This window comes from Necator americanus, chromosome III (genome assembly GCF_031761385.1).
Source record: "Necator americanus strain Aroian chromosome III, whole genome shotgun sequence".
NCBI classification, from domain to species: domain Eukaryota; kingdom Metazoa; phylum Nematoda; class Chromadorea; order Rhabditida; family Ancylostomatidae; genus Necator; species Necator americanus.
This window is the reverse complement of record NC_087373.1, coordinates 33,600,264-33,620,626: the sequence shown is the minus strand read 5'-3', so window position 1 is coordinate 33,620,626 and position 20,363 is coordinate 33,600,264. Positions and strand designations below refer to the sequence as shown.

Sequence of the window (20,363 nt, the reverse complement as noted above, 5' to 3'; positions counted from 1 at the left end):
GTGATGCCTTTAACGGCACCTACAGGACTACAGGTTAATAAGTTTTCTATCCATATTCCCTTGTATATTCTTCCGTTTCTTTATGATACCATGATTTTTTTTGCAATTTTCTAGAGTAGTTTTTTTTTGAAGTTATTTAGTTGGTGAAGTGATTTGTCTGGTATTCTCCGATGAGGAAAGGAAAACAGTAGCCTGATTCACTTCTACAGTAGGAAAAAAAATATATTTTAGATAAAGTATAATATGGAATACATAATATAAATATTATGGGAAAAATTCAGAACAATAGCGAAAGAAACATATATAAACATACAAAACGCATACAAAGGCGAATGGTAAGTGAGAAACTGCTGCCTGAATCAGCAAACCGTTCCAGAAGTTTCGAACAGGAACCCGAAGATAACCGAAACGCCTATCTATCCAAACAACCTATTCAATGGGAATATATACAAACTTTGCAAGTAAACTAATTCAATAGAACCGGTTTCCTACAGTGTTGTGTGAAAGTTCAACTGAACAGCAAACAACGATAATCTCATCAAAAAAATAAGCCAACGAACGAACAAACGAACGAATCGCGCCCGTCAGCGAGAGTTGAATCGTCTGGAACAGCTGGAAGGATTCGCTTCCTCTGCCATTACATTCGTCCTTGAAACGATAAATACAATAGAAACGAGAAATCATCGTTGCATTCTTTTTCCAGCCGTGCTATCCAATACAATTTGGTTTTTTTTTCTGTTTTCATTGCTCCCGCTGATTCGGTGCAACTGTAGGAATTTGCTACGGGACCTTCACGGCGGTTGCAGAATGCAGCATTCGCGTGCCGTTGAAACCGATGGAAACGTATTATTTCCGCTAAAAAAATGCGTTTCTGCGAATAATTTTAAAAATTTAACTTTGATTTTAAAATTATTTATTACTACGTCATTATTGTTATTATTTGATTTATTATTAAAATTTAAACGAATTTTAACTGGATAGCAAAGTATCCAACCAAGCCAAAATTCTCCAGCTGGAGCTCATTTATCCAAGTGGAAAACTTTTACTGGATATGGGTTCTGACGTCGCGACGTATCCATTGCATTTGTCCCGAGGAGTATATGTATGATATTTATACGTAAAACATAAAATATATACACAAATACAAAGGGTAAAGGGTAAAGTGTCTGACGTTAATCAATCTGCTTGGGTGCGCCCCCACGTTCCCTTCAATTCAGGATCGTTGGAGGTTTGCGTCACGTGAAACTGGCCTCTACAGTGACTTGTGGGGGTTAGTCGATGTGTCAAGTCAGTGTTTTTATCCTCCCAGACAAGTCTGGTACCAATTTATCGACCCCGGAGGAATGAAAGGCTTGGTGAGCACTAGGGCGGATTCGAACCTCCGATCGATCGTGCAGGAAGCGGAACCTCTAACCGCCACCCTACACCCGCCCCTTATACATAAATATAAATATAAATATACATAGAAAATGAAAGAGTTGCAACCAGTGTTTTTTTTTCAACAATCCCATCCACTACTATCTGCTTTTGATCTTTTGGTACAGATCCAGTGAAGTAGCCCGTCAATGGGACATCCAGCGGTGCTGACGTTGTCTGAGCGAAGATGTTCCAGGTATTTAGCAGTTCCAGGCGGGTAACGGTAAAGAGGGTCCCATCGGATTCTCTCCGAATACCTCCGAGACATTACGACGTGTTCAGTGGAGATACCGGAGGATACGCGAACATACCTCGCAGAGGTCACACTCAAGTCGTTCATGGAGACGTACAGAACCGTCTTAGATGCTCTTCTGGCAATAGAGGTGTAAAGAACCCAATATGCCCGTTTTGGTGAGGATAAATATGATGGAAATGGAACAGTGACCATCTTTTTTTCCCCATCCACCAATAATTCCGTCCAGCTCCTCATTCAGTTGATTTCCAGGCGCTATCTTTGTGAAATATGTAGCGCTTCATAGCTGTTTCTAGTGCAAATGTATTCAGTTCTGATGCGGCAGCACATATACATGTGTATATTTAATTATTTATCTATTCATTTGTTTATTTATTTATTCATTTACACACAAGAAATATCTGCAGATATCGATCCACAGATGTTTTTTTTATCGCTCTAACGTCATTGAAAGGAGCACTTCGTAGTTGTTTCGAATATAGATGTATTCAGTTCTGCTGCGGCAGCACGTGTTTATTTATTTATTTATTTATTTATCCATTCACATATCACATGCGGTCCATATCTGCAAAAATCTCTCTGCAGATACTTTTTTAAAATCGCTCTAACGTCATCCAAAGGAAAACATTTTTAGTCGCTAGGGTTGTTTATTTGCCATAAACCAATTAAGGAAAGTGGTTGAGTGCAAAGTGCTCGAAATGTTTTCGAGTGCTCGCCCCTCATCTCCGCTCCTCGGATACCCGCTCTTTGCTTCCAGTAGATTACGACTTGGCCAGAAAGGTATGGATTTCCATTTTCATGCACTGCTTTTCATAAATTCCTGCAGTCTAGAATTATATTCTTTTGGACGTTCGGAGGGAAACCTCGGAGTGGAAGAAGCACGATCGAGGAACACATCAGAAATAGGAGCATTTGTCTGAAAATCTTTATTACCCTATGATTTAGTGTCTCAGATGTCCAAAGTTAGATACCTGTTCGAAGCTATGGAAAAAGAAATTCATAGAGAGTGAGGAGAGACAGAGAGAGACAGAGAGAGGGAGAGAGAGAGAAAGAAAGAAAGAAAGAAATAAGAACAAGGATTTAGACCGCATCTTTGCAATGGGTTGGTAGTAATGAAGTCCGAGAAATTTCTTCCTCATTTCATACTGTACAAAGTGGTCGGGTAAAAGGACAAAGTGTCTGGCGTTAATCAATCCGCTTAGGATGCGCCACCACGTTCACTTCATTTCAGAATCGTTAGAGAACGTTTACGAACGTGGAACTAGCCTATAAAGTGACCATTTTATCCACCAGGAGAGATGAAGGGTTTGGTTGGCACTCGGGCGGATTCGAACCTTCGATCGATCGTGCAGACATAGTGGAACCTCTTACCTACTACGCTATGTATCGACCGCCCTTAGAATGTGGTTAGTGGAGCTTATTTGAACAAGCAGCATTTATACCCTATGCGTACATATGTAAATACAAGTACAATGAATATATGTACGTTGCAACCATGAATTTTCCTATACGTTGCACCTAATGACGACATAGTATGAGTACGACGAAAGGCATTATTACGGTATTAAAGGTGAAATCTCAAGAGAACACGTGGAAGATTTTTAAAAAATCCATGAAAATGTATAAAAAAACAGAAAGGAATATATAATATATTGTCATGAAATGTCAAGCTCATTTCTGGACAGCATTGCTTCCTTAGGTACCCATAAGGTCCCATAATTATAACTAATTGTAATTATATAGGCAAAAGTACGCTGAAGATGGTTTAACACATCGGGAAAAAGGCTGCACGATGAGACACCGGTGTCTCATGTAGTCATATGTGGCAATGAGGCATCAATGTCTCAGCATGGATGTTTTGCTTTTTGAAAAATCTAAAGCATCGCTGATTCATCTACGTGGTCGAAGGCTAAGTCGTTTAAGGACTATTTAAGGACTATTTACTCATTTATTTATTTATTTAAATACTTTTTTTTTTATTTTACATACCAGGAGGAGGAGGTCTCTCTTATAGCTACGTTTATCTATAAATGAGTTTCCATCCAGGACTAAGAGAAAATTTCAGAAATTTCCTCCAAGCTGTCCAGAACGACTGTTTAAAAGAAAAAATCACAAAAAAAAAAACACACACAGACAAGGATCAAGAGAGTGGCCTGGAAAGAAATGGCGGGAAAATAAAATCCTATTCAGCTGAACCTCAAGCTTAACATTGTGATGAGTCTCGATGGGTGTGGCATAGATGGGACCAAGCTACTGTAGGCGCGTCAACGTCACGTCTCTAATAAGAATACATAAGCCCAACAGCCCTGTCTTACTGTAGCGCAACCAGTGCCTATAACAATATTTTTGGGAAAGGAAAAAAAACGCAATGCATGATGCAATAGAATCGCAACGGGAACACCGCCGATTCCTGAAAACGCGAATTTACGGAACAACTCGTCCCATCACGCATCGAATAGAGATGACAATGTAGAACGATGGCTACGACGAGGAAAAAAAGAAAAACCTCTACACGACTGCGATCCCATATCAAATATCATAAATCTATAATGATGTGCGGGAAAAAAACCAGAAAACACGGTCATATGTTGATTTCGATTGCGGCACGCAGAATTTTCATCCGTGCGACGTTTCCACGGGCTGCGGCCGAGAAAACACGCCCGAACACAAAGCTAAAAATGTCCCATTATCGCGCCTACATGTCGATATTATTTGTTCATCTGTCCAGAAATCCAGCAGAAACGAGAAATTACACAACTATTCAGGTCCATAAATCGATAATATGTATGAATTGATGAATCGATAAAGGACGGGGATAGAAAATGAAAAATGAATAAAAATAAAAACGAATAGACGAATAAAAGCGTCACGAGTTCAAAGCCGGATTCAAAACCTGTTGCGGTCACCTGGCTATTGATCGCTGAGTCTACGACCTACCACCGATCAATGAACTCAAATCGTTAGAGAATCAGCAACCATTACATTAGTTGTGGATGAGACGAAATAGTGGAGAAAGGTCCTTCGGTGGTCCTAAGAGGAAAATATCGAAAGTGTACGAGAGAAAAAAAAAACTACAAGGTCTGGAAACTGAACACCGGAGTACCCGCTTCTGCAAAGGATCACGTGACCCATTTCCGCCAGAGCGGAAAACCACTGGAAAATACTAAATAAACATTGTTATCGAAACCGAATCGAAGAGAATGTGGATAATTGGACCGAGAGAAAAGAATCTATTGGATTTTTTGTGTTAATTTATATTTCACGAGTCAAAGGAATCGGGACGTAGACGAAAAAAAAACCACAAAAAACAAAAGAAAAATTATAACAATCTCGTGTCCGGGTTAAGTGAGGAGAACAAATACTAAGTTATTATTGTCTATAATTGTCGAGATTTATTGAAAGTTCAGCACGGAGCAGCAGAAAAAAGAACCTTATTTGTCGAATTTGAAATCAGTGCCGACGATCCTTAGAACTGTATTCATTCCAGGAAAAACTCAAAGAAATCATAGCAGAGAGAACAGAAGAACCTACGGAAGACGAATAGTTGAAGAAAAAAGTTCTTCCTGAAGCTCTAGGAACACATTTAAACGCACCGATGTCGCATACGTCAACGACGCATGCGACAGGGCATGCGAGGATGAGAGAAACACTCTCATCCTCGCTTTATAACATAATAAAATGATTCAGCACGAAAATGTAATCATCGAAAAACTCTCAAAACGACCGTGAAAAGTTTGCAGAGCATATTTTCCATTCGACAGCAAGCTTTCAAAAACTGAACGCAAAACGTATACAACAACGGTCTGTAGCTCAAAAAAATCCTGGAAAAAATGGATAATTGTTCACTTGTCTTCATAGCTTTATTTTTTTTCTGGTTTTCCAACTCTAAAAACGTCTTACGTATAAATAAAGGCGGATAGGATAATAATAGTAATAATAATAAGTATAGTAGTAATAATATGTAGTACAGTAGTAATATATAGTAATAATAGTGATAATAGTAAGAGGCGTGTACTTTCATTAATGCAGAAATTAGTTGTACTTGGATTCTTTTTCTGAAAAAAAGTAAAGATTTTGGAAAGAAACGTCAGTTGCTGTGATTTTTGAATGAATACGTATGTATCTGTACTTCTTTTAAGAAAGTTTGAATGAATTCATAGATTTTTATTTCTGGACAAAGCGGAACGAAATTGGATTCATGCAAAGATCACAGGATATTAATTATAATAAAAAGGATAAAGGGTAAAGTCACTGGCGTATCAATCCACCTGGGATGCGCCACCACGTTCACTTCATTTCAGAATCGTTAGAGGACGTTTACGAACGTGTAACTAGCCTATAAAGTGACCAGTACCAATTTATCGACCCCGGAGGGATGAAAGGCTTGGTTTGCACTAGGGCGGTTTCGAAGCCTCGACCGTGTGGCTACAACGTACCTCTAACCGACTGCGCCACACGTGCCCCTACTAATTATAATAGTAGAGTGAAAACGAAAATTAAGCACGATGTAGTTGCATAAGCGTTGAGTGCGCTTGAAACGATGTGGTAGAGCGTAGCGTTTAGTATCGACGTGGGACCCTCCTTGCCACCACCATTCATTGGTGCAATTCCCGGGGACCATTGCGAATTTCGGCAACGAAAGTGGGTAGTAAGGGTCCCGACTGACTGCTTGTAGACATAACTTGAAAACAATATCGAATCCACCACCACTTCGAGATATAGCTACTATCCCCTATTCTATCCCAAATGTCCTGGAAAACCAGCTGGGATCTTCGTCGACTCCGGCCTATTCATCTCATGGGACTAGAGGCTTGCAACCTGCCCATGGGTTTTAAAATTTTCTTTGTACAGTAATAGAAAAGAGTCTCCTGATTCCGGAGGAAACCCTGGTACGGTAGCGTCAGGAATGGCGGGGTTGGAGGAGTCACACAGGTTACCGAAACGGAAAAGGACTAGGATGACGATCTGTACTTATAACGCACGTACGCTTGCATCGGAAGCGGCCATCAAAGATCTGATGATGCAAGCCAATAAGATCAAGTACGACATCATCCGACTGACCGGGACGAGACGACGTCACCCTCTCAACGCCGTTTATGAAGCTGGAGAAGAACTGTTCTTGGGAGCATGCGACACTAGAGGTGTTGGTGGAGTTGGCGTCCTCGTCAACACGAGTATGGCCTATTCGTATCTCCCTTCTTTTCTAGCTCTTTCTTTTCATTCCTTCTCCTCCTTCAATCGTTTTTTTTCAGCTCTTCATTATCGAAATAACATAACGGAATGGGAATAGAGCCGTTTAGTTTTATTGAACCCTGGAATCCCGACAGAACTTACGGCACTCTCGCACGACCAAAGGCGATATACCAGGAAAATTACGGTGTTGGGGGTCTCGCCGCGAACGCATAGGTTTGCGAGCGCAATCGCGCTCAGTACCACCTAACTGTCCCGTCGAAAAGAGCAAGAGAGACAGCTTCAACAGCCCACTGATTGTGCGCTCCGTGACAGATGCGTAGCGTATACAGACGCCTACACGAGACTCTACAAGGTGCTTCGTTGGAAAATTTGGTCCCCAGGACTGTTTTTCACATCGTTTCTTAGGATGGTTAGAGAAAATTTGGCCTGGTCGCGCTTATGCTAGGGATCTATAGAGGATCATGCAAAGACGCCCATGTTTTAGTTCATTTCTATTTCCTCATCTGCTCACTTACCTAGATATTCTTATTTTAAATGACAAATTAGAAGCATAAACACAGTAACGAATACCTCGCTTTGGACGTTACGATTTCACTGGAAAAATAGGAAGAGAACAAATGGAGAATTTTTTGAAATATTGATTAGCTTGAAGTGGAGCATAGATGGGTATTGATTTTCATCAACTCCAAACGAATAATAACAATATTGACTACATCTCAAGCAAATCAACAAAAAGCTACGTATTCAACGTAGCAAAATTCAAGAACGTAGTGAAAAATGAGCACTACTAAAAGAAGAATTCTGTATTCTCGAAGTTTGTGCAAAGAAAAAAAAACAAAAAAAAGTATGCAGTAAACCATTACTTGTTAGATCAGAAGCTACATCTTCGTTGCAGCTGACGTCAGTTTATCCCTTTCACTGACAGTTGGTGTATGGAATCGTGTCCAGAAAAAGCCACCTATTCCCTCGTTCCACAAAAAAAGAACTAAACTTAATCTCAGTTCTGTATTATCTAACTTTTCTTATTATATTCCGGTAAATATTCACAATTCGGAAACGTGGACACGACAGCTGATGGATCAACAGCTGATGTGATTTTTTTCCGTTTTTCACTTTCTTCCATATTCATAATCCGCATCATTTCCTGTCAGGGGAGTATTTTTTTCAAATTAGATTAACCGAATGCTGCCCTCTTGCATGATAAATCAACTATTTCGATTATGTGTTGCTCTATGTGTCCTCGAAAATATCGCATAGACAGTATGTTATTCCTAATCCTATTATTGCAGTACGTAGCGAGCGCATTGCGTCATCAAACGGAATGTCTTTTGTTTCATGGATGAATCATCATCACTTTTATTCGTGTTATTCTTGTGATGATTATTCAATCGTCAACGTGCAAATGTATTCGCATTGTTATGCAAAAGCGGGATTGATCTCGTTGCTCATAAACCATATGCCTGTGAGAGAGAGAAAAAAAGATGTTCTCTATACCATCTCATCATTTTCAACGGAGCACGATCGATCGATCATTACACAACTCAATACTGTAGACATTCTGGATAATACTGGGCAAGAACTTGGACAGGAACATGCTCCCACGTGAAAAAAAATCCCCATCATGGAGTCCTGCATACTGTAGTCGTACTGCAGTGTTCACAGGCAGATTTGATACTTTTTTGACGTATGTAAGATCTCTGAATAAAAATGAATAACAAAGCATATCTATACAGTCAGATCAAAACGATATGAAACGCTGAGCAAATGCATAAATGATTGCGCTAGAAACCGCGCGATAGAGCCGGCGGTTGCGATCGTGGTGGGACCATCGCTGATTCCGCTGGCTGGGCTTGCGGCTGCTTTTATTATAAGGCTGCTGAAATTAGTGGAACTAGTGAGGTTCCCACCTCAAACACAACCGCTGGCTTCACCACGCCGCTTACATTACTGAGTCCTAGTCATTTTGACCCGACCATATTTGCTTAAAGGCAGCATACCACGAATCTGGGGTGGTACGGATTTCAGGTGGAGTATCCGTACACGGGGTCGTAGATTATGGAGACCGTGGTGGTTCCGCTCATCTTTCCCTGAGTCACTGCAAGCAGCCGGCCCCTGAATGCTGTTTTGTACGACGCTTTCTATTGCAGCGCGCCACCCTTGCACGCGTAGCGTCCCTTACTGCATATCGGGGCAGTCCGAATTGATTCTCGACGAATCGCAGGGCGGAGGCGGCGCAAGGGGTGGAGCGTTGCAATAGATGGCGTCGTACAAAACAGCATTCTGGAGGCGGCTGTTTGCAGTGATGCAGGGATGAGCGGAACTACCCCCGTCTCGTCTCCATAATCTACGACCCCGTACACAGATACTCCACCTGAAATCCGCGCCACTCCAGATTCGTGGTATGCTGCCTTTAGGAGTTGCGTGCACCTATTCTTCTTGTGGTACGTAAATGTCATTTTGTTTACTTTCCTCCATGAAAGAGATGCATACTCCTCAACTATATAATGTGTCTGCACTATTGGCTCCTTAGATTCGTCGAAACGAAGGCCTTCAGATCAACGTTGCCATAACACAACCACAACCACAGTTAGCCGCTCAGAACAGTGGCCATACGATTTCAAACTTGGGTATAGTCGGGTCAAAACGACATGAAGCACAGACAGCTGGGTAAGCGGCTGCGCGCTCGAAGCGGCACGGTGGAGACAACGGTTGGAATCGAGGCGCGACCATGGTGAACCGCAGAGATGGGTGGCGGTAGCGAATATCCTTACACGATCCGAACCGCTACGCTCTACCGCGCTGCTTCGAGCGCAGCCGCTTGTGCGACTGTCCTTGCTGCACGTCGTTTCGACCTAACTATAATTACACCTTTATTGTAAAAGTACCATACATATAAATAATCGACCTTAATTAAAAAAAGGAAGAATATGAGTATAAGAAGGAAATAAGAACAAGAGGACGATGCAGTGTTCGAACAGATGATAAAAATAGAGGTCTCAGCTATAGTAGGGTCAAACCTACATGAAGAAGGTGCAATTGCGTAAGCGGCTGCGCTCGAAACTGCACGGTGGAGATGGCGGTAGGAATCCACGTGGGGCCGTCGCGAATTGCAAAGAACAAAGAATAGTGTTAGCAGGGGTCCTCCTTCAATCCTAACCGCTATACTCCACCTCACCTCGAGCGCAGCCGCTTACGCAACTGCACCGTGTTTCATGTGGTTTTGACACTACTATTTTTCTGCTGCCAAAGATCCCATGTTCTTCTCAGGGATTTGACCTTCCAGAGTATGGGCTCCGGCATGGTGCTTTACGACAGCACCTTTTTGCAATGTACGGGGAACTTTGGACATATAACAGTGCAGGTTATATAGCTCGTATGTTGCCAATGGGCATACTCAAGTCCCTGATTGCGTTTAGTAGAAGCAGGGCCCCCACCTCCAAGTAACAATTCAAATTTAAATTTCTAGACTAGAAACCACTAGAAATTAAAATGTCTGCGGAGCAACTGATTGGGGAGGAACTTCTTGGGAGTTTCTCGAAAAAAAAAAAACAAAAATCCTGTTCAATTTCTTATTGTGTAAGGAACTTGTGGCTACTTTTTCCGTCGCGAAAAAATCCTGAGTCAGCGAGTCAGTCGGACCTATGTCGTCACTGCGATGAATCACAGCGCTTCAGGCGGAGCTGAAGTCGATTCTGATCTAGGTTCATGATAAGCGTGATGTCATCCATGGTGGGGTCAAAACGACATGAAGCGGGGGAGTTGCGCTCGAAGCGGTGCGGTGGAGCGTAGTGGTTGGGAACGTGTAAGAATCCTCGCTATCGCCACACATCTCTGCAGTTCGCTATGGTCCCACCTTGATTCCAAGCGCTGTTTTCACCGCACCGCTTCGACCGCACCCGCTTGCGCAACTGTCCGTGCTTCATGTCGTTTTGACCCAACTATAATGTGTGTTCTAGTTATCGTTGGGGACTTGATGATGTCCTTACCTACTTCCTTATATCCTTCTCTGTGCAGCAATGAGTCTGTTTCCAATTTATGGACCCCGTATGGATGAAAGGCTTAGCTGGCACTGGGTCGCTCTCGAACCATCGATCGATCGCGCAGTCACAGCTGAATCTCTCACTGGCTACGCTATTCCTGCTCCATGCACGTGAGCACACTCATTTTCTCTTAGTGATTCAGAGTCCGTGTCGAATAAAATCTCTCCAGCAGACAGCGATAGATAAATGCGCTCCAGCGGAAAAAAATAGGCCTTGGTTGGATGCATTGTTATCCAATAAGAATTTGTTCGCATACAAACGCACTTTGTAGTGGAAATACGTTTCCATTCGTTTTAGCGACGCGAATGGATTCTGCAACCAACGCCAAGGTCCCGCAGCGAAGTGCTGTTGCACAGCGTTTGCATCGACAAAATAACCAAATGAGCTGCTTGGATAGTACGATTGGAAAAAGAAGTCACCGACGGTTTCGTTTCCATCGTAGTTATCTTCCCAAAGACAACGACATTGGATATGGGCTCAGAACGGATGTGAAGCAAACCTAAGCCAGCCCATCTCCACAGCCATTACGAAGTGATTACGAGTTATAGAATAAGAGGCAACCAACAAAACGACAATGACTGAGCGGATGGGACAGATTCTCCATGTTTGAGTCTCTTTAGTAATATCTGAATATCTGCATAAAGTCTAAGGCTTTTTCATATCCAACTTTTCTTGTCATATCCACAAACCTATAGTCTTCGATAATTTTGTCTTCAACGGAAATAGCTACTCGAGCAGGAAAATAGAACACTTTTTTTCGGCATTTGCTCGACCGGAGCCATAGCGCGTGTTTTAGTAATACATTTTTGCTGCACTCAACAAAATACAAAACAATCAAATTAGTAGAACTTTATTGAAGTATACAACATAATTTAATAAATATCTATACGTGTTGCTCACTGCACCGACTATGTGTTAAAGTGAGCTGGCGATTTTCTCTAGACAATCGCGACACCTCGTTGCTGAGCGAGTCCACCGAACTCTGGAGGAATTCTCTTAGTATCATATTAAGAATAATCTTGATATTCATGCCTACCTTCAATGTTATGTTCTTCATAAGGGCATCCTCTAACACGGCCTGTAATCTGGAATTCACCTCTGCAGCGAGTTGCAATGATCTTTTGTCGCTTCCTGCTGAGAAAATCGTTCCCATAAGCGAGTATGAGGCGCCCTTTCTTGACAATGGAACCTGCAATTGGGGACGATATAATAAAAACTCTCAAATATGCACTCCATGCAGAAAAATTTTGTAATTCGCTACGGAAACTTCTATTCTGAAGCTAGGACAACTCAAACAGCATTAATCACAGTGGAATCACAATCTCTTACGTAAAAAAAGATGAATTTTGCAGGTAAGTCTCTAAAACTTACTTGAAAGACACTATGATAACTTTTTAAAAGACAAGTCAGTAGATGGGAAACTTTACCGCACCTCTTCCATCTGCGTACGGTTGCTCAATTTTTGTGTCCCTCTTTGATTTTCCCATGCTAACACGAAAAGGCTTCGTCTCATTTCTTTCTCTCATTTATCTCGATTCTTTTTTCAGAGAAACCCTTGTTCGATCGTAGGGAAAGGAACAATGACAACCTCTTTTATGTTTCAAAAGTTTTAAACGTTATAACCTCAAAACTTTCTCCTCTCAATCATATGTGCAAAACTTCAACGCATAAACATCACTTAAAATGATCGTTCTTCGCTGCAGGAGCGGTGGAATGCAAAACATGCATTAACAGCACAGAGAAATACAGCGACACTACACAACAAGTAATGTCGTTCAGCGAAGGAGAATTCAAAGAAATAACATTAACAGCAACCAACACTACAACAGCGTATCACTTGCCTGTACAACTTCGCAGCATTTCATTAACTAGAAATCATTGCAAACATCAGTAAACTCTTAGTAAGTGGAATAAATCAAGAAATAGTAATAAACAAAATACAAAAAAAATAAAAATGAAAAATAAGACAAATTCTGAACAAAAGAAAACACAATACCTGCTCAAGAGATCCATCCGATGGCAATAATAGTGACGCCTCCTCGCGTAACGCATAGTGTTGGATGATTCTAAATTAAGCATAGGGAATGGATCTTCGTGGGACATATAACAAAAGCGACTCAAATAGCGTTTACTTTGTCTTCTTCTGCAGTTCTTCCAAACAATGCCGAACATGCTCTTCCAAAAACTCAATTTTGTCGTTTCTTCTCGCCAGTTTCTTTTGTAGAACAATTATCTTAAATCAAAATAGTAAAAAAAAACCCCTTTACATAAGGTTTAGAATTGCAGTTTGTAAAGCAGCAAAATGTCTTCGGCCAACCAGCAACAGAAGAAAGGAAAAAAAAACTACCTTATCTATCATCACTTGCTGAATTGCATTTGATTCGCTTGGCACCGCATTTCCCGCTTGTGAACCATCTTCATCACGCGATACAGTCTAAAAGCCGGAGTTCTACTCAGTGTAGATAGAGAAAAGAAAATTTAAGAGTACTAAATTCATAGAATATTCAGGCTGGACTAGAGCGGGTGTAGCGCAGTCGGTTAGAGGTTCCGCCGTCTTCGAATGCGACATGGTGCTCACCAAGCCCTTCATCCCTCCGGGATCGATAAATTGCTGCCAAACTTGTCTGGGAGGATAGAAACACTGACTTGAAACATCGGCTAGCCCCCACAAGTCATTGTATAGGCCTGTTACACGTTGGTAAACCTCAAACGACTCTGAATTGAAGTGAACGCGGGGGCATTCCAAGCGGATTGATTAACGCCAGACACTTCATCCTTTACTTTTACTAAGACTGGAGGTGATAAGGCACCTGAGTGACAATAAAATCATGGAACAACTGTCATTGTAACTTGTACACTTTTCCTCACGGTACTATGATAATTGATCGACTCGCTCCCTAATCGTTGCACAATTCAAGCGGCAGTTTCAGCTTAAAGGCACCCCCACGAATCTGCGGTGGTACGGATTTCAGGTGTAATATTCGTATGTGGGATTGTAGGTTATGGAGAGAGGAGTGATTCCGTCCATTTCTTCCTAGTTGCCGTAAAAAACGGTCCGGACGATACGGCTTCGAGCGATCCGACGCGCTATTTTCTACAACGAGTTCGATCGGAGCGCGCCGGCCTTGCGCACGCGCCGCATCTTCCGAGCCATTTTTACGGCAATTAGGAAGAAATGGATGGAATCACCCCTTCTCCATAATCTACTATCCCGTATACAAATACTCCACCTGAAATCCGTACCACCTCAGATTCGTGGGGTGATGCCTTTAAAAGGGGGAATTAGAGAGCCTAAATTCACTATTCTTTTTCTCGTAGTTTGACTATACAAGTACACAAGCCAAAAAATCTAAGACAATCTATGAAAACGTAGATAAAGACAGGTTCTACAAAGTCTCAATCTTTAAACATTGCTTGATAAACGGTGATCACAATCTTTTACACTGATCGAAGTTGTTCCCGGCTAGGAAACACAATGTTGCTAGATTGTTTTATAGGATGATTCATTCGTAGTATAACAGTTTATTCCAAGGTTTATGTGGTAACGTAACTTCAACACTAGAGTCAGGCAGCGCGATCGATCAAAATTAATGCCGTACAAATGGATAAGGCCTCAAAATAAGGTATTGCCCAAAGTATTCCTACCCAAAAATTAAGAATCAGAATTGGAAACGAATTATGAATAACATCAAGTTATACGTAAACAAAAATCGGTAAAATGCAACCAGATTAGGAAAAATGGTATGTTCTTGGAAGAAAAATGTTCGCTAAGAAGGGTAGAAAAAGTCTGACCACACAGATTAACGTAGAAATGATAATAACCACGCGACAAGCATGCAATAAAATGACTAACCGTTACTCTGTCCAGGCTGTTCAATGAGCTTGCTCTGGATCTTGAACTTGTACTTGGAGCAGAATCACCTGAAGGGGGTGGAGCAAGTGGAGCGTTTCCTGTATTGGTGTCCATTTGCTTTCGGAGGCTTGACAATTCATGCTTTAGCTCCTGTAATTCACAAGAAATTGAGATGCTGTTGATAAATTCTTATTGCTAAAAACAACGATCGAACGAGGAACACAGTGTTTCAACTAAATAACCAGGATTTCAATGTGCAGTCCAGAAAAAGAAAGACTGAAAGTTGTGTAGTGGTGGAGCTCTCACTGAATTTCGCATGATGAAAAAGGAATAGAACGTGTCTGCGAAAATTTCAAAAATAGGTGAACAGGTCCAAGGATCCAAAATCTCAGTAAACCATGTCAATTTTTTAAATGAAAGATAGAAATAGAATTTGTAATGCACACCTTAATATTAGCCAAGTATTTTTTCTTCAAAGCTGCATGATCTGTACGTTCTTCTTGCAATCGTTGAGAGAGTTCTTGAACTGAAAGCAGAAATATCAGAAAGATCAATAACACGTTCGTGCCAACACTTTCCACTTTTTCAGCAAAAAAGAGAACAACGTTCTGTGAACGATCCATCCTTTCAAAAATAAATTATTGACTATAAGCAAGTTTAGTAAGGAATGACAGGAATCTCGTGGGTACGGATAAAGACCAGCAACTGTACAGTACCAAGTGTGATCAAACACCTCTCCGACAAGCAACAATCGCTAGGAAAGATGTAAAGGTGCGGTGCAGTGACATAAAATAACCAATAAACTCCTTCTCATGCATTCCCCCATTAAAAAAAGTTCATATGTACGTATCCTTAAAATCCTGCAATACTATAGAAGACTATTTTATGTTGCATACAAGCACAAACAAGTAAATTTGTACAGGACTCCAAGACAGGCTTCAGAACTTTTACTTTTTGCTTTTACCAGAAGACCCCATCACTCTGTTCATGAGAAAACATTTTGCAAATCAGCCAAGCAACGAACATTTCTAGGAAATATCGAAGAGGCCAAAAATGCATAGCCACTGAGTCAAGCGACCAATGCAATGATAGGAATGTCAAGTGTTATACGATGATCAATCTGTTTGAGATGCGCTGATGCGTTCAATTCAGGATCGTAGACGATTAAATATATGTATGTGGACAAAGACAAAAAAACGAAATCATCACCGCCGACGTACGTCGTCATTGTTCGTGACGGTAAAAAAACAGTGAGGCCCTCCGATCTAACGATCGTATTAACAATAAATGAAGGAGAGGAATTTATTGACTTACTACATCTGCAAACCTCATCTGCGAGCCCACAAAATTCTAACAAATTCTAACCTTTGATTATCTTTTCGTTGAGTTCGCTCTTCAGAGAAGCTATCTCAGATTGACCACTTCCAGTAGCTTCTTCTAAATCCTTTTCCTGTAAAGGAACAAACAACTGAGCTTTAGCAGCAAAAATAATAAAGTTGGATAGGTATTCATTGCGCACACATACCCTCTCTGCAAGTTTCGACAAAGCTCTACTCAGCGATCCTTCCGTCTCTACCAGTTGCTGCTCAAGCCGACAGTTCTATGAAAAAAACAGAATTATCCGAAAGGTCCGTTGAATTTACGACTGAAAACACCCTCACCTTCTCTCGATCCGCAGACACATCACTCGCCAACTGACTATTCCGTTGGGTGAGTTGTTCAGTTATGGCTAACATTCTTTCAGCCTGCTGCCTGCATTCCTCTGCTTCTTGCTCTGCCACCTACAAAAATTTAGTTCAACTGGCAAATTCACAAACATCTGATGTACATTCATGCATTCTAATAACTCTAAGCAAACCTCACGCTCTTTCTCTGCTTGTTCCTGAGCTGCTTTAGCTCGTTCAGCTGTCCTTTTATAGCTAAATTGTGGTGTAATACCATTTAGAAAGCCAAGCAGAGCCAACTCTTCACTTTACTGTACCTCAAAACCTGATTCTCTATTCCCTGGAGTCGTGAAAGTTCGATGGAAGCTGCACTATGAGCTTCTTCTTCTAACGAAAGCTTATCTTCGAGATCTTGAAGTTTATTGAGCAAATCAAGATTTTCCCTGAAAAACAAGCGGTTCCTATTTCCAATCTCTTGAAGCCACTTCATTTTATGTAATTGATAAAGATAAAGGATAAAGTGTCTGGCGTTAATCAATCCGCTTGGGACCCGCCACCACGTTCGCTTCAATTCAGAATTGTTTGAGGTTCACGAACGTGTAACTGTCCTATAAAATGATTTGCGGGGCTAGTCGATGTGTCGAGTCAATGTTTTTATCCTCGTAGACATGTGTGGTAGCAATTCATCGACCCCGGATGAAAGGCTTGGTGAGTGCTAGGGCGGATTCGAACAACCAATCGATCATGTAGACAGGGGAACCTCTAACCTCCTGCGCTACACCTGCCCCTTTATGCAAGAGAGACATCTAAACCATTGTTGATCAGGATAATTAAGATATTTTCCATACCAACCTTGTCACATCCTCTAGCTTTCCGTTCACTTCTCTGTTAGCTTCGCTTAGACATGCGATGTTAGAGTTCGCTTCCGCTAACCGTTGCTCCAAATCCTGTTGTGATTTACTCAACTCCTGAGACTCATGCTGTCTTCGCGATTCTTGTACCTATAAAACTAACCTACTAAGAGTTACTCAATGCAAGCACAGAGAAAAATTTAACGAAAAACTATCTAAAATTATAAACATGTTATAGTGTGCGCACATCACGAAGGACCTAATCACATGAATATTAGATCCAACCTTGAGTGCACAGATACTTATGATTTCCCACGCATCGCAATGACAGTTTCGTCAAAGGTGGCGAAATGCCGATCATTCGTGGTTTTTCGCTGTCGTATAATAATTGACTTTCATAGATAGCATTACTTCAAGATTTTTTAATTAATCAAAAGTTGATTAGAATCTTGAAAAAAAAAACTGGAAACTAGAGATTTAAAGAAAGGAAATAGAAGAAAAAAACGAATCGAATAAAATATTACTGAGTTGGAGTTAGATTTCATGGACGAACTATAATGTGAGTCTAAATATCTCATAAAAAAATAAGGAGAACGAAAAGTTACCTGGGTTTTCAAAGACAGTTGTCGATGCTCTTCCTGGAGTTGAGCTTTCTCTTCCTTGGACTGGATAAGCTGTTTACGAAGAACGTCACATTGCTGTCTAAGCTCAGTAACAGATGTAGTACATGCCTAAAAGTGGAATTTTCAACCAACGACGTACAAGAACAGAAAAATCAATGAATATACAGAAAGAAAAGCCCATATTCGACTTCAGAGGTGGAACTTGATCTCGTTTTTATCCCTCATTAATTGTAACAAACTAATAGCCAACGTGGTTACATCTTAGAAGAAACTTTTCCTTTGAATTCCACAATAGATAGACAAGAAGATAGCTTTTTTGAAACTAGGGCTCAAAAAAGAAGACACCACATTATCTGATTGCATACTTGTAAAGGAAGAAAGCATCAGAAGGGCAAAGAAACTAAAGTGTCAAACAAAAAATCGACGCTTCTGTTAGTTCAATCCATTAACATCACGGTTTCTGTGAAGTTTTTTTTTTTCTAATATCTCCTATTCAACATCGAAATCAGTGCACACACTCAATGAATGAATGACTGCTTTCAAAGAACCCGATCTCATTTCCTACGAAACGTCCGCGATGAATTATGAAAATGCAAAGAAATAGGTTTGCATAAGAGAATTGCTGCTTCGAGGATAAATTAAAACGTGTATAAATTGATTTAGCGAAAAAAAAAAGATAGAATACGAATGTTAGAAAATAACTCACTTCAGCCCTTTTTTCGGCCATCTTCAATCTATTCTCCATGTCAAATTTTTCATGCTTGATATGTTCAATTTCAATCCGGAGATTACTGTTAGATTTTTCCTAAATGAATTAATGAATACTCTCAAATCGAGCGTGATGAACATCAACAAATAGTGAATCAACAAATAATTCTTCCACTCACCAATTGCTCTACATTCTCCTGACTTTGGCACTGCTCCAGCTCCTCTTTTGCTTTTCTGCATTCTTGCAACTCTTGGTCCTTTTTCTGCACTTCTGATCGCATTCGCATCATCTCGGCTTCTCGTGTAGCGTACTTAATGACTGCGTCGTTCTTTTCTTTTTCGGCAACATCTGCTTTTTTAGTGAGCTGAAAAAACATTTAAAAAAATTTGTTTCAATTATTTTACAGATCTACACTTACTTGACTAACAGATGTGTTATATTTAAGTGAAAGATCCTTCATAGTTACATTGTAATGAGCTTCTTGTGCAGATGCGCGATCCTAAAGTAAGGAAATCACTGTGAAAAGACAAGAAAATCAACAAAATCCAACCGTGATGAACAAATAGATTTCAAAAAAACATATTGAGTGAAGATTTCGGAACCAGGCTTGAACCACAATGTTCACAATCTTAGTACTTCCCGCAGAAAGCTCCAAAAATTGGTAAACAAAGAGGAAGAGAGGTGAAAAGACATAAAATGGTCATGAAAAGAACTACAAAACATCCGATTCCATACCTGTACAGCTTTCAACTGTATTTCATAGTCTCTTAAGCGCCTCTCCAATTCTGATACTTCCTTCTTATGTGCCTCACGTACATTCCGCAGAAGTTCGTCATTGAGATCGCGTTCTCGTATCGTCTTCAATAACTTTTCACGATATTCCGCATTTTGCTCTTCTAACCTACATAGGGAGGTGTAAGTGTAGTGAAATGACGCAATTAGTTTGAACTTGCAAAATATTCGAAAATCGAACTCACCGTTCTATTTCCTTTTGTTGAGTACTGTATTTGCCGTAGAGTGATTGTATTTGCGAGCATTCCTCACTAGTGGTACCATTTCGCGGAGAACTTGTCGCTGAGGTAGCTGTACTAATTTGTTCAGGATCAACCGGCGATTCTACATTCACACTACATTCGTCCATATCCAGCAAACACTCTGAAGATCAGGACATCTGGAAGTAAAAGTGAGTTAGCTTATTCGATTTCTTGACATGAGCCCGAGAATTACTCGAATATTCACGAATAATCCATCGAATGAAGTCCAGGTATTCATCCACTTTAGTGCTAAAGCAAACGTTTAGAGCAGCAATTAATGTTCATACAAAGGTGTCGAAGTAAATCCGAGGTTTTTATTTGTTTATAGAGAAGATATCAGTGTATACCTCAAATCTTTTGCATATAGCACCAAATTCATTCATCGAAGAATCAAAAGATTAAGAAGAAAGAATCAAAAGACTAAAAAGATCAAAAGAACTACTAGGTAGGCAATGATCTGGGATTCCTCGCTTCACATAGCGAAATCGCTTCTAGATGTACGAGTTGTTTCTTAGAAAAACAAGTTTATGCCAGAACTAAAACGTTCAGAGATTTGAATAGTAAGAAAAAAGATAACTTTCCGGTGAACAGTGGACGAAAAACGACTCGGTTGCAAGAAAAATGACAAATTCGCTAGCGAATTGAAACAAGAAGATCGATAAGTATCCTTGGAGAAGCACGAATGACTTGGCAAAAGAAATGGGCATAGCGATGTCCACGATCAATG

At 40.6% G+C, this 20,363-nt stretch overlaps 3 protein-coding genes across 3 annotated transcripts; 2 read left to right on the top strand and 1 right to left on the bottom strand.

Annotated features, from left to right (window-relative positions):
- Positions 1 to 6,575: 6,575 nt before the first annotated feature.
- Positions 6,576 to 6,959, top strand: RB195_011814 (uncharacterized protein; the record flags this gene model as incomplete). The annotated part of the gene is made up of 2 exons (XM_064193389.1): positions 6,576 to 6,843; positions 6,922 to 6,959. 2 exons carry the CDS (start codon positions 6,576 to 6,578, stop codon positions 6,957 to 6,959), a joined length of 306 nt encoding a protein of 101 aa, XP_064050972.1.
- A 2,304-nt stretch (positions 6,960 to 9,263) lies between these two features.
- RB195_011813 (uncharacterized protein) lies at positions 9,264 to 11,405 on the top strand (the record flags this gene model as incomplete). Its single annotated transcript, XM_064193388.1, has 2 exons — positions 9,264 to 9,303; positions 11,200 to 11,405. The coding sequence occupies 2 exons, from the start codon at positions 9,264 to 9,266 to the stop codon at positions 11,403 to 11,405; spliced, it is 246 nt and encodes an 81-aa protein (XP_064050971.1).
- Positions 11,406 to 11,785: 380 nt separating this feature from the next.
- On the bottom strand, positions 11,786 to 19,743 carry RB195_011812 (uncharacterized protein; the record flags this gene model as incomplete). The annotated part of the gene is made up of 19 exons (XM_064193387.1): positions 11,786 to 11,884; positions 11,939 to 12,091; positions 12,899 to 12,968; positions 13,035 to 13,135; positions 13,250 to 13,336; positions 14,756 to 14,905; positions 15,202 to 15,281; positions 16,121 to 16,205; positions 16,281 to 16,355; positions 16,417 to 16,536; positions 16,614 to 16,674; positions 16,737 to 16,862; positions 17,272 to 17,420; positions 17,876 to 18,001; positions 18,600 to 18,698; positions 18,781 to 18,966; positions 19,021 to 19,101; positions 19,338 to 19,503; positions 19,580 to 19,743. 19 exons carry the CDS (start codon positions 19,741 to 19,743, stop codon positions 11,786 to 11,788), a joined length of 2,178 nt encoding a protein of 725 aa, XP_064050970.1.
- Between the last annotated feature and the right edge of the window lie 620 nt (positions 19,744 to 20,363).